The sequence below is a fragment of the Motacilla alba genome, chromosome 9 (assembly GCF_015832195.1).
Source record: "Motacilla alba alba isolate MOTALB_02 chromosome 9, Motacilla_alba_V1.0_pri, whole genome shotgun sequence".
In the NCBI taxonomy this organism is placed as follows: Eukaryota; Metazoa; Chordata; class Aves; order Passeriformes; family Motacillidae; genus Motacilla; species Motacilla alba.
The window spans coordinates 11,236,584-11,254,069 of record NC_052024.1 but is presented as its reverse complement, the minus strand read 5'-3'; the positions used below and the strand labels follow the sequence as shown (position 1 = coordinate 11,254,069).

General features: G+C 39.1%; 1 protein-coding gene across 7 annotated transcripts in view; it reads left to right on the top strand.

The window, feature by feature from the left end:
• Nucleotides 1–17,486, top strand: part of SLC9A9 (solute carrier family 9 member A9) — a 193,497-nt gene that overhangs the window by 139,602 nt on the left and 36,409 nt on the right. For all 7 annotated transcript variants that reach the window (XM_038145311.1, XM_038145312.1, XM_038145310.1 and 4 more), the window contains 2 exons: nt 2,284–2,332; nt 5,136–5,215. In XM_038145311.1, coding sequence (XP_038001239.1) covers nt 2,284–2,332; nt 5,136–5,215 — 129 coding nt within the window. The remainder of the gene's footprint in view (nt 1–2,283; nt 2,333–5,135; nt 5,216–17,486) is intronic.

Sequence of the window (17,486 nt, the reverse complement as noted above, 5' to 3'; positions counted from 1 at the left end):
GTTGTATTATAATAGTCTGTTGTCTGCAAAATACACAAAGCAAAATGTCTAGCTGTCTCTGTAGCTATAAGGATGAGAAATTATAGATGCAGAGAAGCTTCAGCACACCACAAATTCTGCAGAACTCAGGAAAAAAAATCTGGATTTACAATACCAGTTAATTCCTGCTGTCAGTGGAATTAGCTATTAGTTACATCCCTGCTACTGAATCAATATCACAGTCAGAAACTCTGGTCCTACCATGCCCATGGCCTCCCTCTTTTTCCATTTGCTATTACCATCCTTTGAGTCCTGGGTGAAATGTTTTCTGTTGTCTTAGCTCAGTCTCTAATAACACATCACAACTCCAACACACACAGCCACAGGAGTGGTGGTTTCTCAGCTCCAGTGAGGTGAGAGCTGCATGAAGGCTAAATTACTTCTACCCCAGAAGTGACCTTTCTTGAGATCAAGTTAAGTTCGTTAAGAAGAGTGTTGGGAAGTCTGTGCTGTAGCCCTGCCTTTCAGCTGCACCTATCACACATAGATATGTTGGATTTTTTTACTTCCAGGACGCTGCAGTCTCCAGCTGATGTGCTGCTGGTGGGTTTATCTTGGCCAGTCGCTGGTGAACATCTAATGAATCAGCACAGTCTAATAAATAGTGCCTGTGCTCAGGAAACAGATTGGCTCTCTGATTCTCTGGGTTATGAGTTTGGGACCCCAGCACCCGCATTTGTGCCACTGCTGCAGCCTTCACTGCAGCCACTGTCCTCACCCTGCAGCCTCTGCAGGGCAGGGCTGTCTCACACTGCTCTGTTTACCAGGCCCAGCACAGATAAGGCCCTGGACACTTCTGTTCTGCACACACCAGTGATAAACCCACTGTCAGATAGATGGTTAAACCTCTGGGTTACGATTCTTTTCCTTTTCATATGTAAATGTTTCCATTTTAATGAAATGGAAATACCTTGCTTTATTCCAAACTCATGAATAGGGTTAGTGTCATCAGAAGCTTTTCCTTGCAATTTAAGGGCCAAGAGGACAAAAAAAAAGAAAATAAAAGAGAGAGAATCTGCTATTCATTCTGTCTCTTTGTTGAGTCACCACCAGGATGGTTATTTTTAATAAAAGGATAGAAATATTTATGCCTGAAGGACTCAGGTTGGTTGAAACTCTAGAGCTATGATAGAAAGAAATGTCTTTTTTTTTTTGTCCATTCAGTATTTACATATAAAAAGCATCTACTTTGCATATAGTTCCTGTCATTGTCTCCAGTTCAATAAGAGTGTATTCATAACATTCACAGGAAAGAATGTTGAGGTACGCAATTGTTAATATTAAATATTATTTTAAAATATAATGTGATGTGTTATTACCAAAAGCAAGACTGTTCTCAAAAATTAAGACTGACAGAAAACCAGTATAGTGGCCTTAAATTAATATCTAGTGAAAGACTACATTTTCTTTGCATCAGTAAATTCTGGTTTATCTTGGTGGACCTGCTATTACGTGGGAGCTTGCAAGGTGCATAGGGGTTGTTGGTCACCTTAGATGTAGACTTCAGATTTGGGTGATAATAAGGTGTATTATTTATCATCCCTCACTGCTTTCCATACTTTCTTCTGTCTTTCATCAGCACAAACCTCTGTTGTTCAACTTAAAACATTTTTCAATTACATTTCTCCTCAGCTCTGATATCAGCCATAATCAAAATTTGCAATTCTTCCTTTAAACAACACCCCTTTAAAGAGCCAATTTTATTTTTTTCCCATCCATATGTGATGGGAAAGTGCCCCCCCAGTTATCACCATCTCGTACATCACTCCCTGCAGTCTCCTCTCTCTTCTGGGTTGCTTCCCTGTACCTGGTGTGCCAAGTAAAGCCTTTTCCAAGTGCTTTGAGAGATTCATAATGCAGCACATTCAAGATACACTGGAGTTCTGCAATCCCATCCTCCACTACCAACTGCAGTTCCTCAGCCCTGCTCTTCTGACAGCAATTAAGCATTTCCTAGCACAGGGTAACAGCTTGATTGTCTCTCCCCAGAGAGGGATCAGAGCCAGGATAAAGATCTAGTCTCAGGTGTTAGGAGTGGCAGTTACATGGAAACTTAAGTTTTCTAAAACCTTCAGAACTTCCTTAATTTAAAAAGTGATCCTAGTGTTTTCCCAGCTCTTCTCCTCATGTCTCACCTAGTAGGAAATGAGTGACACAAGAAACATTTTTACACTCTAAGCTGTCTAGTATACACCAGAGCATTACCATATGTCCTCAGGTTTGGTGGTTTTTTTTTTTTTACAGAGTTGGCGTAGATCCAGATGAAGATCTGAAAACTAGAGCTGCGAGCCAGGTATGTCAGGCTTTTGGACATACATGCTGAATTTAAAAGTGTTCAGTGTTTGGCAGATCATGGCTGCATCTGTGGAAATGAGACATCTCAGACCAACCTTTAATCCCTCAGAATTAAAAAGGAGAATGTGCAATGCTCAACTCTAGTAGGTCAGGTGTATGAAAATATTTTTCAGTTATTTTTCACATGGAAGCCTGAGTACATTGTGAACTTCAAACCTCCAAAGGGGGCTCCTGAACAAGCTGCAACTGTTCATCTCTGCCCTTCCATTTTTTGTCATATATAGACATGGTGCAGTTTCAAATGCAGCACTTCCTGCAGCAGCAGGAGAAATCTGTAGAGTGAATGCACAGAGACATGACCTGTGGCTCAGCACAGTGAGTGCAACAGCAGGGGGACCGAGGAGAAGCCACAGTACAGCTGACAAGGTGCCAAAGCAAAAAGCCAACAAGTGCCTGATGCTGGTGATACCATCCCATGCACCTTTTCAGGCAACACAACTGGAACTGAAATTTAAATCACCCAATAACAAAAATGTAGAAAATACGCTGAAGAAGATATAAGATACTCTATTAATTTCAAAATACATCAGAGATACCGTTAGGCAAAACTTTAATATCTCTTATGTACTGAGTATTCCTAACATTTACACATTGGCGCGTTTCTGAGGGCACACAAGGTGAATCTCAATTTCCATTGTGACAAGTAGAATTCAGGTGCCTAATTATCCTAATGTTTCTTTTAAAAGAAGGAAAAGCAGTATTATTTGCACTGACCGCACCTTATTTTACAACCCAGTCACTATTCACAAAGGTTTAGCATAACCCTTCATTGCACCATAGCAAGGCACTGTTTTATCCTGAGTCTGAGGGGACTCATCCTAAATTCACTTTCCTAAGCATCTTGGTAGCAATTCCTGCAATGCTTCTATCCCAATTCTGAACAAGAGCAGGACACAGAACCATAGTCTATTCTTGATTGGAGTACAGAAATACAGAATTGCAGAAATTTTCTGCTTTTCAGCACTCATGAATTATCAAAGATCAGGGAATGCAGAATGCAGCATAAAATTAACTGAATGCATGTTTTACACAAACCTGGTTTCTTCAGAGGCTGCTAGGCATCTAATTTTCTCATTCTTTTACTGAAAATGAAAATAATAATGTTTATTTACAACAGTAACACATCCAGTGTCCCAACTGTGCTCTGTGAATTAACACCTATCCCTTCTGACAAAACTGAGCATACAACACAGAAGGTGTAAATAAATATAACACTTTTCATGCCCTGTCATGTCCAGTTCAGCATTCCTTATAGTAGTATATTATACCTTGGAAAATAGTTTTGCTGTTCTCATTATTCTTCCCTCCTCCCACGGTAGTTTATTTTCATGTGTCTGACTTTTTTTTTTTTTTTTTTTTTATATTTGACATCTCAATGTTTTAGTAATTCAGACCTTTGATGTATTCTCTGTAGTCCTCACTGTTTTAACTCAGTACCTATCATAGTTATTCAAGTCAGGTTGTTTCTTCTAATTTTCTTTCATCTCGTATCTCTCTCATTCCTCTTCCTCCCCTGTGTTTCTCTTTCCTTTCCCTTTATTTCCAAAAGGATGGGGTTTTTTAGTTCACCTTTCATTACTTATTTTCTTCCTATGCTACTGTGTTTTCACAGTGGAAGCAGTTGATTTTCCTACACACCTATCCCTGCACAAATACTGGCTCAGGTGCCAGTACCTGCCACTGCCAGTTAAAGCTCTTGCCCAGAAGAACTTAAACCACGTGCCCACTCTCAGTGCTGTCAATTGAAGCTTCAGGGGAGATTGCACCAGAAATAAGAACAAAATATCTTCAAGAACAAGATGTTTAAAAGACAGCAAAAAATTAATGGAAAAGAACCCTCTAGGCTTCTCCCTGCTCAGTCAGAGTACTCAGCCAGAATGGGAAAGCTGCAAGGTCTGCTACCAAGATTTGAATTTAGCTCCTCTGTGACCACTCTAACTACCAGGACATGTGTACCTTGCTGTGGGAGCCTCACAATCCATGTCTGTAACAATACCTACATTTTTTTAGGGGCAGAATAAGCCTTAAAGACCTTCCACCTCACGGGTATCCTTAGAGAACTGGCCATCCCATTCCTAATTTCATCCTGATAGTAATTCTTCCATCTAGTACTGATGTGATACCTAGAGTATGACCAAACTGGCTGTCTTTGAACAGATAACTGTTCCTAATTTATTATTCCAAATTATGACCCTGAGGAAAAGGATAGTCCACCTCTCTACCTGTGCAGCATATCACAGGATTAATACCCTTGCAGAATGGAAAGCCTTTTCAATTCAACTCATGTTCCTCTCCCCTTGGAAAGAAGTATAGAAAGGACTTTCCTAGTTATTAGAATATCTCAATCCCTTTGGGAAAGACATTTTGTTAGACATACACAAACAGCCTCTGATCTTGTAAGAGTAAACTGAAGTAATCCCACAACGGCAATTAAATCAAAATATCATTTTATTGATCTCAGAGTATAGCACTTCTGAGCTGCTTAAAAAAAAAATTGGAATCATTCATAAGAATAAATGCTACATTCTTCCAATGAGTGCAGCAATGAGAAATGTGCTGTATGAGCCAATTTTCTCCTGAACTAATTCACAGGGATGACACTTGTGCGACAACAAAGCTTTTTGAATTAGAAAAAAAGTGCATTTAATTGTAATTTGGTCTGACATGTATTCTTAATATCGGAACTCCATGTTTTATTTATTTTATAAAAATGCTTCTCATTTCATTTGTTTATTTCCCAGAGTGCACCTAACATGGATAAAAATACAACCAAAGCTGAGAGTGCGTGGCTGTTCAGAATATGGTATGGCTTTGACCACAAGTATCCTTTTCTGTTATAAACCATGAATGAGAGTTGGACTACAATTCACCTTCAAAATATTTAAGAATCAAAAATTATTATGCTTTTATAAACCAAAACAAAAGTGTAATCTATTTTAATGTGTTACTAAGGAGAAGAAATCTTGCAAGTCGAAGGCAGCAGATGGTCCAGCCATGACTGAGGCCATGGGGAGAGGGAACAAGTTAAGGAGCTCTGAGCTACAGTAGCATATAGACAATTCATTTAAATTAATTAACCTTCTGAAATTCCTGGATAAAACTAATCCAATTCTTTAGATAGGGTGTAGATTCTGTGTTTGGGAACCAGAAGGTTGGAGCCAGAAGCAGTCAAAAGCCTGCTGCCTGACCATATACTCAGTAGCTACCTAAGAAAAAAATAAGGCAACACTGCTTTATCCACATCTCTAATAAAACAGAGAAAGAGGCATCCATTATGAAAAGCTCCCAGGACTTTCCTGAAGCTCATGCTTCCTAATCCCTGAATTCCTGAGCCTGTGTGCTTTTAGTCACATTCCTACTGAGGCATGTGTAGTACAGACCTTGAATATGGGTGTCTGATGCTTTATTCCAGGAAGTCTGGTTTCCATGTCTTTTGCATTTTGAGAAAATATTTTAAGCGAGAAAAGAACATTCTCCCTGAGCCAAGGCAGAACATACAGTCTGACACTAATACCTGTGCAAAAACTGTACACGCTACCATTCTGATTTATTGTCATTTTCAACTGACTCTGCACAGGCTTTGCACAGCTGCCAGTGAGATCCCACAGGAACAATCCCCCCCTAAGCCTCTAGCAGACACACAGTGAATATAAGAGCAGCCCACCTGCTGATTTCTGTGCATCCTGGCTCAGGAGCTGAGCAGGCAAAGCCCTGCCAATACTGTCTCCGTTATCCAGCTGCACATCTTTGGTCAGTCACCCTGCACCACTGAGCAGAACTTAATGTTCAGGCTGCATATGTGTTTTTCCTGATACCAGCTGCAGCAAACTAGAATGAAATATTTCAGCTGATAAAATGTAATTCTTTGGGAATACAGCTTCCTTGGAGAGTTCAACTGAAGTTATCCTTCAAAGAGATTTTTGATGGAAAAACATCTTTTTGGATAGAAATGAATGGTTTTTACTTAATTCATCTACATCTACTTAATTCATCTACTACAGCACTTTTAAAGGCCAAAAAGAACTTAGCATTACATTTTTTCCCTTGGATAATTCTTCAAGAATACATAGAAATAGTAGGTAAATGTTATATGAAGTGAGAAAATATGTTTAAATGTTAATGTTGAATACCAGCATGACTGGCTTTAACCACCCCTTTTTCAGAAGAAATAGCCTGTGGTGGTGGTATATCCTAGAAACTATAAGTCAGAAGGAACAGATGAACAGGGTGAGGGGAAGGGGGAATTTTTCCTCTGAAGATCAAAAAAATAAAAAAGAGTAAGAAAAAATGTGGAAGGCAGGAGCAGGACAGAAGCATGAATTAAAGACATGAAAGAGAACAAGGGCAGAGATAGAAAACAAGGGACAGAGGCAGAAGAGGGAAAGAGAAATCAATGTGAAAAAGTCAGACAGCGGTACATGCAAAATGAAAAGTCTGTAGAAGGCACCAGGAGCACTCCTACTCAGAGATGATCCATATGGTAGAGATTTTGAATATGGGTGCCTGATGCTTTGTTCTAGAAATCCTGGTTTCTATGTCCTTTGCATTTCAAGAAAATATTTTGAGTGATTTTAAAAAATAGAATTTTTTAAGAACACAATTATTCATGTCAGTCTCACTACCAGTCAAGCCATCTTTCTTTAGAATTCAGATGTTCAGAGGTTATAGCTGTGCTGTTACCCTAAAATATATATTTATTACAAATAGTACATATACATTTCACTAATCCTGAAAGTGTGTGCCCTTATTCCTGCATGGAATGATTGTTCAACCCACTAATGCTGTGACTCACAGCTCTAAGCTTTTCTTTAGTAAGAATATTTCTGAAAGACATTCTTTTCAAGGAAAGAAAAATTATCCACCCAAACTTTCTTTTGCCTTTCCCTGCCTAATATTATAAAGCCATGTTGCTAGATTTAGAAGAAATTGCCATGTAGCACAGTACTTGTCCCCAGTACAAGATTGCAGAGAGGATTATGATAAAGTTTTCAAAGAAAAGATACAGCAAACTAATAACCTAGCTATGACAGCCACAGAGTATTATCATACAATTTCAGAAGGTTTTAAGCATTCTCCCACACACAGTAAGACCATACCTCATCAGAAGGCTTCAGGTGTCTGCCCATACAGAGCAACATCAGATCACTTCAGCAGGCTGCAAGCATCTGCCCTTATTGTTCTTCAGCCCAGCCTTTTATCCCCTCATGTTGATGCATTGCACCTGTGTGCCCTCTGGTTGGTCAGTGCCCCTGGGCACTCCATGGCTCATTGCTGTCAGTGCTGCTCACCTGCTTCTCACAGCTCTGCCCAGGCTCAGCCCCATCCCAATCACCACAAACTGTGCGCCTACATATCTGTTCATACACTTAAAAAACATACAAGACTGTGACATTTCTATAGTTTGACATTTTGCTCTTAGGCATTAACACAAATGTTCCCGCTCTTCTGGCAATGGCATCTCTTATGCCTATATTTATTTCACAGGAGGAAAGCAAGAGGGAGGAAATATCACTAAGGAAATCCAAAAGTTGTGCTGTTCTTTGCTGTCGTTATGAATGATCTCCAATTAGTTCAGTGATCTTAGGCAATGGCAACACGCCATGCTGGGGTAGAACTATGCAAAAAATCCCTGCAATTCTGTTTGAGAATCACATTTTATTTTTATTCTGAAAGAAACATCAGGAGCCTGATCCAGAGCCAAACGGGTTCAATGAGGATTGTATTGTTTCAGCAAAAGTTTCTGTGAATCAGCTGTTGACATCTAGGAAAAATATATTGTTCTCTAAAATCTAGGCTAAGAAATGTTAATATTGAAATATAACAATGAAGAACAGATCATTTTAGTAGGTAGAGTTATCCTCTTGGATTTCAATCTCAATAATTTAAGCAAGAAAATTGCAAAATAAAATAGTTGCATCTGAGAGGGGTCAACTTCCAGTGAGTCAAGTTTTGTTTTCACAGCCTACAGTGCATTACACCATTTGAAGCCTTAATATCCTACTGAAGGCTAATGAGAAAGGAAGGGAATAAACAAAGGTTTCAAGAATTTATCAGGAGAAAGAGACACCACAGATTTACAATTCAGCATTATACATACATCTTTAAAATATTGTGGTTTTTCATAACAGATGTAGGCAAGTTCTGCCAACAAATGGATGAGTAGGTGGGAATTTCATCCTGCAAGGGCAAGAGTATGTGTGTATATGGGCAGAGCTCAGGCAAACTGTGAGCAAATTTTTCCCATTCCACAGCATCCCCAAAAAAAGTTCTAACTTTACTCCCAGCTAAGAGCAATTTGCTTTGAACTCTGCTCAGTCCCAGCCTCTCTGCTTGCTTACTCTAGGCAAATATCCTCCTTTTGCCTGCAAAGTCCTAAGACATGGTGTACCTGACTAGAGCTGGAATTCCTGCTCTACATAGGCCTGGAATTCCAGGTACAATTCTAAAACTGAAGGGAAATTAGTGTATTAAAAGCATCTTGCAAGCAACCTTCACCTGGTTTTCCAGCTGCTCTAGACGAAACTCTGCACTCATTTCTGGCTTCATATAATTTTATACAAGGCTCTTCATCCACTAAGGACTCATTCTCTCCCAGAATCCATGTAATTCTTGCTTCCTTGTGTGTGGGCATTCTTGCTCTTGCTGGCATCCATCAGGAAGATAACTACAGTTTTCACCCAACTTCTCATGCTCTGTAGAGAGAAGAGAAGGAAGCACTTGGGATTGCTACACAAAAACACAAAAATAATGCAAAAATAATGGAAATTGAAGATGAGAAAAAGAGAGTGTAATGCATGCACTAAGATATTTCTGGATAGAAATGTTCACTGTCTTCACAAGAAGGAGCCCACATTGTCTTGTGTGGAACTTTGATAGTATACACTGAAACTTGCATTGAGAACAAAATAGTTACTAACAGGAAAACTTATGCAAGATTAAATAGAAGAGAGCAAGAAGGGAAGGGAGAGCAACAAAGACATCAAATGCACAGTAAGTTTCTTTAAATACTTTGTGTTAAATTGCAAAACAGGTCTTGGTCCCCCTGGCAGCAAAGTGTAATCCTGTTCTTGTGGCAAAGGGATGAGGATGGCACTGCACATGGTGTGACCTTGCGAGACTAACAGGAGCAGAGCACCAAGGCTGCCTGTCCTTGGCATAGGTGAGGGGCCAGAGGGAGGCAGGACGGGGACTGTGGTTGCTGTCAGCTGGCTGGGGTGGCTTCCAGGAGCATTGCAATGACAGGCCTACTGCACCCCTGCTACTGCTCCAAGCTACCAAAGAACAATGCAGCTGTCTAACTTTACACAAAACTCTGCTTTTTGAGGGGTTCACACACACTGATATACCTGGAAAGCAGAGGAGGAGAGCTTTCTGCTTGTATAGAGATTGATTTTCAATCTGAGGAACTAACACTGTTACACTGAATAGAAGCAGGTGTCTGGGACAGAGTGAGACAATTCTCCATAAAGTAACTCCTTTAAGTGTTTCTGCTTAAACTGCAGTTGTCCATCATTGAAATTCATGCCTTTCAGTTTTGTTAAAAAAAAAAAAAAAGTTGGTTATGTCCTTTGCACTTGCCTGAAATCCATCAGCCAAAAGGAATTGCATTATTTGTAGACTTCAAAAGTTTATCCTCCCTATCAGGGCACCTATCATTTTATTTCTCCTGTGCTTTGTACGTGGATAAAAAAGATGTAATGGCTGACTATTGAGCAAGATAAGTACTATTCTGTGCCTGGGAGAAAATGGAAAACCTACTAAAAGCAAAAGTGCATTCTGGGGTGAACTGACAATCAAAGAGAAACTCAGCATTTTGTGGTCTTTTCAGCTGAATTTTCCTTCTGGGCTGGTTTGTCACTCTCGTACCAGAGACAGACATCTTTGGAAGGAAAAAGCAAGGAAGAGCCTGAAAGCATGCACGTGCATGCTGTTTTCTTTTACCTACTGGAGAACTAAAAGTTTCCTAATTACCAATATTCTCATTTATTCTTCCTTTAGCGCTTCAGTGAAAACAGCAAAATTGCACATAGGGCCCGAGTTTTGGCCCAGAATCTCATTTTGCTACACAGTTTTCAAACAGAAAAGAATCTTATCTGAGAGACAATTCAGTCCAATCATGAAGCAAAGCAGCACTAGATAACACAGCTCAAGCCAAGCCAGGTACCACAGAAGCACTGCTGCAGAATGGGCTGGCAGGAAAGGTAGCCAGCATAGCACAGAAATGCCAAGAGAGCCCAAGAATCAGCTTTGAAGCTATTAAAAGCAGATCATAAAAATCTGAGAGGAAAGCACAAACCACAGTAAATGAGTTAGAGTGGATCTCATAACATGAGCATGACAAAAGCAGCTGACTCTATCATAAGGCTTCCTCAAAGAGTGCAAACTTAAACAGCACTGGGAGGGTCTCCAGAAGGGATTTTATCATTAGAAACAATTGTCTGGACTTGGTTCAAAGCTCATTCCCAAAATACATTTTTAAGAATATGATCTAGAAAAGCTCATTGTTCTTTCTGCAGCACAGATAAACAGTATAGCTGATTTGTAGCCATTTCCTGACCCTTTCAAGGGCACAGGATTGTTGAAACTCCACAAATTAACCTAATAAATAAACATGGCTAATTATTAACCAGAATAATAAGTGACCTCAGTTTGTCCTCCATTCACAGAAAGAAACCTAGATAAATAATTCTGAAAGAATTCCACACTGAATAAGCAAGTAAAATCATTTTCATTTGTAAAGTTTCACTCATGTCAATTCTTTGAAAGTCTCATTCATGTCCGGTATTTCTTTTACAATTAAAAATTACTAAGCATGACTTAAATAACAAGTATTAATGCAAAATTAAATACAAAGTATTAAATGAAAAAACTTTGGTTTTCTTAAAATATTTGACATATGATCCTTTTCACAGTTATAATGCATGGAGTCATACAAAGATTATTCACGATCATTTCTTGATATTTTTATCAAAAAATGCAAATCTTTAAGCCCACCCTTTCCTCACCACAATCCTGGAATAAGGAAGCTTCGGGTATTTTGTTTCCATAAAATATAATCAAAAGGAAATAAAGCTTGAATTTTTACTATTTAGATCTTTCATCCTGACACTAAGATTCAGTATATTGCAGAAAGGCCTGTTTACATCTTTAAAACAAAAACAAACACAAAATTAAATTAGGAAGAAAAGGAACAGACCAGGGGAAACTATAGAAAAATAAGATCCTTTTTCACAGTGTAATCTTAACTCCTAAAGTTACATGAAATAATACAAGCACTAAGTCCTTCTGGAATAGGACTTTTTCTTGCCAAAGGTGTTATTTCACTGGTAACAAAGCCATTATATCAAACTTCTTGATTTCTTTAAAGCCTTCAAAGTACTATGCATTGCTTTTCCCTTTAAAGGAAGAAATAGTCACATGGGAGAAACTTTATGGGATTTTAAAAAAAAAAATCAATGTTCAAAATAATGGTTAAGCAATGGGGGGATGAGACAAGTGCAGGAGAACAAGTCATTATTGTTGCAGTCTGAGGAGCAGGGAATGCTTTCCTGGGACTGTTACCAAACCCTTGTTGTCATCTATAAGAGATGCTGGACCAGGTTTTCTGTTCTTTGCATCAAATGCTCATTGATTTTCATAAAAGTCTTGCACAGCATCAAAGGCAGAACCTGACCTAGAGCTTACTGTGGGCAGTTGCTTAGAATTACCAGCTTTTCTATTTAACATCCTGGCTCACATGACTTATTACACCATTTGTGTGTGCTGCTCTCTGAATTTCTGATAACAAGGACCTCAGCTGAATACAGAGACTTCTCACAGATTCTAGGCGACCCAATATAAGTACTTGGCTCTTTATGCAACTATATAACTTTCTTTCATGTAATATATTAAAATAATTAGAACCTGCAATAGATAGAAATCACAAACATCAACCCCATATGGAGTTTTACAATTTAAAAATAAAATTGTTCATAGAGGAAATACACTTTAGTCTTTCCAGTACAAAACCACTCCAAAAAAACCAAGCAAAAAAAAAACAAAAACAAAAAACCCCAAACCAAACAAAACCCACCTTCCAGTTCTGCAACTTACTTCTACCTGCATAGCTGCCTGTTACAGTACCTGTCAAATGAAAATACAAAACTTGAAGGAGTTGATCTAAAGCTTTGTGAAGTAAATGGACTCACAGCTTATTGACCTGAACAAATTATAGTTTAAACCATCCTAGTATCTGATTTTACTGATAAGTATTATCATTCTGTGTGACAATTCTTGATTTCCCTCCCCTTCTCACTTTATTATTACAGCAAACTGAAGTCTGACTGTACAAAGAAGCAGAAGCCCAGGCTTGTATTAGTTCACTCAAGCATGAAATTATAGTTTGTTGACTGACAATACTTAATAGCACCCAAGAGACCCAAGTATGATATCAGAGTACCAGAAGCTTATAGCACAGATTTAATCAAGCATAACTTAAAATTCTCTTTCAAGTCTCTTATTATTTTATTTACACCTCTGTATATGCAAAAAGTTACTTTGCAGTACATCTAAATTGTTTTAAAGTGTTCTTCCACTGTTGTGCTTCCAGACATTTAATGCATATTGCAATGCCTGGATGTGCACACAGCACATGCTGCATCTGTAATACCATCTATAAATGGCACTTCTTGCACAGCAGCAATTGTCACAGCAAGATACTGCTAATTATAACATCACCTAGGCAAGAAATTGGTAATACTTCCTAGTAAGGGGCTGTTATTAATGTTAAATTACAGTGGTATTCCGGTAAAAGCTGGGAGACTAAAGGGATCAGGATGATTAATTTTATCAAGCAGGAATGGCAAAGAGCACATTAATAATCTTCTATCAGAAGATAGTGTTGAATTAAACTCTTTTAAAGAAAGTTAATATCTGGATGCAAACTCCTTATGAAGTCAATGATATGTTCCAGTTCCTTCGAGTAGGTGTGAACAAGACCCTCCATACAATTCTTATTTGGAAGATTAGTCTGTATTATTGGCATCCTCCCCATTTTAGGTGGTTGCTCTAGAAAAAGCACCATTGGTCCCCTTAGTTTGTGTTGGCTATGATCGTTTCAAGTTCAGTTAAATTATTTTAGCACCCTAACGCAGCAGCACCAATAAGGCTGAGGCAAATGTGCAAATGTGAGAGGAAAAAAAAAATTTTGCCTCTAATTTTAAGAACACTCTGGCAATCAGCAATTCAAAATGAAGCAATTTCTGGCAGCAGAGAAACTCAAGAGCCATTTTCTATTTCTGATATTGAAATAGGCACATGATTCACTGGAACATGAACATCATCCTGCATTCAGACAGACTGTGAATCAACCAATTTTAGTACCAGTTCTTAATTCAGCTCTTCTCAAGGGGATGCCAAGGAAAGGTGGAAAGGACAGATCAGAGGAATGAACACACTGTTACAGGGCTGACTACAAGTTTGCATGAGGCATTGCAGCAGATCTTCACATCTGACTGGCTCACTTTAACTTTTGTCAGAGGATGTAAAAGTCCCAAAACAAAGGCTGTCTTACATCTTACACTATAATCCTAGCTTCTTGAAACGCATGCTTAAATGCATGAAGGAATGGAATAAGTATTTTGATCTGATTATTTTCTTCAAATTTTTAAACTTGTGCTAATATTCCCAAAGGAAAAAAGTTTTAATCTCTTAAATATTTATGTTAAAGTATTGCAAAGGATGACTTATTTAGGCAGGCAGTTCTAAAGATTTTTTTATTTTGTTCTTCCATGTAATGATGTACTGAACAGAGTTGTGCTGCGAATAGTAAAACCTCATCCAAATTTTAAAAAATTCCTAGTGCTGATGGACTTGGAGTGCTTTGCTATTTGTTCATTAGGAGCTTATAAGCAATGTTTTATTCAATTTGCTAAAAGCAAGCCAGTGCTTTTCTGAACTGATTCTGTACATTGTTATTTATTATATCCTTAGTAGGCAAATTTCTACCCAGTGCTATCTATTTTAAACAGTAGAAAGCCCCAGCTTTGCAACATCTCTTAAACAGTTCAAGAGGAAGTTCCCCCCTTGTTTCATTTTGCTGCTTGTTCCACTGAGGGCCTGTGGTCTCAAGTCAGCTGCTGTCCCACCACCAGAGCATGAGTGGCACAGCCCTGCAGCCTGGGCTTACGCAGGGCAGGAGAGCTGGCAGTGCCCACTGCAGGCCTGTCACTGCACATCTCTGGCTCCAGTGTCCTCACTCTTAGATACTCCAGGTGAAAAAAACATCCCTGCTCACATCCACTGTTTCCTCACCCTGTGGGAAATTCTCTTCATTCTGCCTTGGTTTAAGTTGGGTTCCTTGAGGTGAAGTGTGAGGAAAATGGGTTTTTCCTCAGCTATTGCTCTATCCTGCACAGCCCTGGCCATGCTGGTGCTGTCCCCTTCTCTGGTGATCAGCTGTCATCAGGTGGGAAGGGGAGCACAGCCCTCAAGTGCAGAAACCTGATTTACATTTCTACTGTTGCTAGAGCATCTAAAAGCAGTTTGAGGAATTCTGAGCAGTAACAATAACCCCTAATATTTCTGATATCATTAAAATAAGAAGTGATAGACTGTTCTTTAATGGGGAAGCACAGAAATGGTTTTTACTCATAAAAAGACCAGTATAATTTGTTCAAAGGTTGAGTCCTCATTAAAGATACAGAATAGTGCATGTCACAAATGGTTAAGGCTTTGAAATTCTTTGTGGATTATTCACCGAAATTTGCATTGCTACACAGCATGAACTATTTTTGGATTCTGCATAAACAGAATATCTAATACAGAGTTACATCATAATGAAATATGCAATAATGCAAGTACCCATAGAGTGCTTCTCATGTACTGCAGGCATCCAAAAGTTTCAAATGCATAAAAGATGGTTACACTTGCTGCACAAATGACTGCACACGAGGTTCATTCACACATAGTTAAAACTCAGTAGTAAAAAATACATACATACAGGCTGCTATGACACAGTTCAATTGCTATTGATATTTTGTATCATGGCAAGAATCAGCTGGAGCAGGATTTAATTGAGATTGTGATTGGTCACTAGGGCTTGGTCCTCCAGCTCAACTGGAGCCTTAACAATTTGTGTGGTGCAGAAAATGCTGTTTGTTAATGATCCATGAAAATGCAGATAAAACCACTCTGGACCAGATTGTTCCATAAGTTGCCACACAAATTTAAAAAGGCAATATAAAAACAGTATTATGTTCAGTTATCTTTGATTGTCAATTCAATAATATCTTAGATTTTAAAATACAAGGAAAGAATAGTATTAAAATATAACACATTTACATCCATATGCAGTCCACATCAAATATAATATTTTTCTGCTGTCATTTCCCCAACTTTCATTCTCACTCACACAACAGTACAACCTCAACAGCAGGATTGAAAAGAGAAAGCATAGCCTCCACACTGGCTAATCTCTATCATGCCTGCTAGGGTATTTTTAGGAAACAGAAACAGTGGTTTCAAACCCTCTTGGGCTAAGAGGAAGCAAAAATCCTGATCTTTCACTTCACAGATCAGTGCTTTAACACCTAGGCCATTATGTAAAAAATGGCCAGTAATTCACCTGGCAGCATGAGGGGTTTTTTGGGTGAATTCACTGCTGTCTCAATGAGTTAGGGATGGTACAAGGACAACTAACTTAGCATGTCACTTTAGGAAATAAGGCAGAAATGAAATATCTTCAGAACCCTTTCCAAATTACAGGAACACTAAGGCATCCACCACTTTGATACATCTCTTCCCAGCCCAGAGTGATGATTAGGAACCTAAGGAGATTAGTGGCTAATAATGCAGGTGACTTGTGGTTTATTCTTAACAGGGTAAAATGCCAACTGTGCTCCTTTTACACACGTTCACCAATTTTTCCAAGCACACAAAGTACAGCTGAAAATTACATTTTTACTTTCACTTCTTACGTAGCAATAAATACACCTACTTCTCTATGTTTTGGCTTTAGGCTCTGTTGCTACAGTTTTAACAAAACAGCCATGTATTTATGCTGATAGTTTTACTTTTGCACATAGAAAAGCTAGATCTATTTTTAAGCATAAGTACATGGATGCTTCCATTATGGTACAACTGCAAAATGAACATTATGCCTTGGATTGCTTTTTCTCTGTCCTCCTCTATTAACATATCTATCACCTGTACAGCACAAAATCATAATCTGCTACCTATTTCAGTGATGACACACTTAAAATATTTTCCTAATATTAGACAGGTCTGGTGACAATAGACACCTCCTAGACCAAACCTCACCACACTGAGCCTGGGCACGCGGCAGTTCTGAGAGTGCACACAGTGGGTGTCCAGGGACATCCCTCCAGAGCTGCTCAGATAAACCTGACACTTGGCATGAAGTTAGTTTGGGGTATGATTCCATGCACACAGGGGCAGGCCCGCTCCACACAATGAGCCCGAGTGCTCCTGAGCCTCCCTGTGCCAGGGAATTGGCACCTGAACTGCACTGAGAGCTGGGCAAGGCTGGAGCTGCTGCCGCCTGCATGCACGTTCAGGAACAGGTCAGGGAGTTCAGCTGTCAAACGCAGCTGGAAGCAAAAAGCTGTGGATCTGATCAGCCTGGAAGCTCAAGGCAATTGCATCACAAGGGCTCTCTCAGGAGTCCCTCAGAAGATACACTGGGGACCCTCTCCCATCCTCCTTCCTTGAAAGGTGTGCTGCTCTCTGGGGTGAGGAGGGAGTTCCTGCAGCAGAAGCTTCAGCCAGATCTTGCCTCCCTCTCCATGGCTTGTCACAACAGATAGATATTTTCTACTCAAAATTTCTGCAGAGCAGTTGATCAACTGCAAAGCAAATAGCTATGACTCAGTTTATCACAACAACAGAATGGGAATTAATGTTAACAAGCTAATGCTTCATCTGATTGTAAGGAGCTTTTTTAATCTTGTTTCTAATTAATTTTGACAGATTGAATTAAAATGCTTATTTGCTTTGCATTTGGTGCATGAGGATCTTCCTGACTTCCTCTCGTAAGACACGCTGTCAGCACCAAGCTTTGTGAGCCCTGGTTTTTCTAAGCACTGGACAAGAGG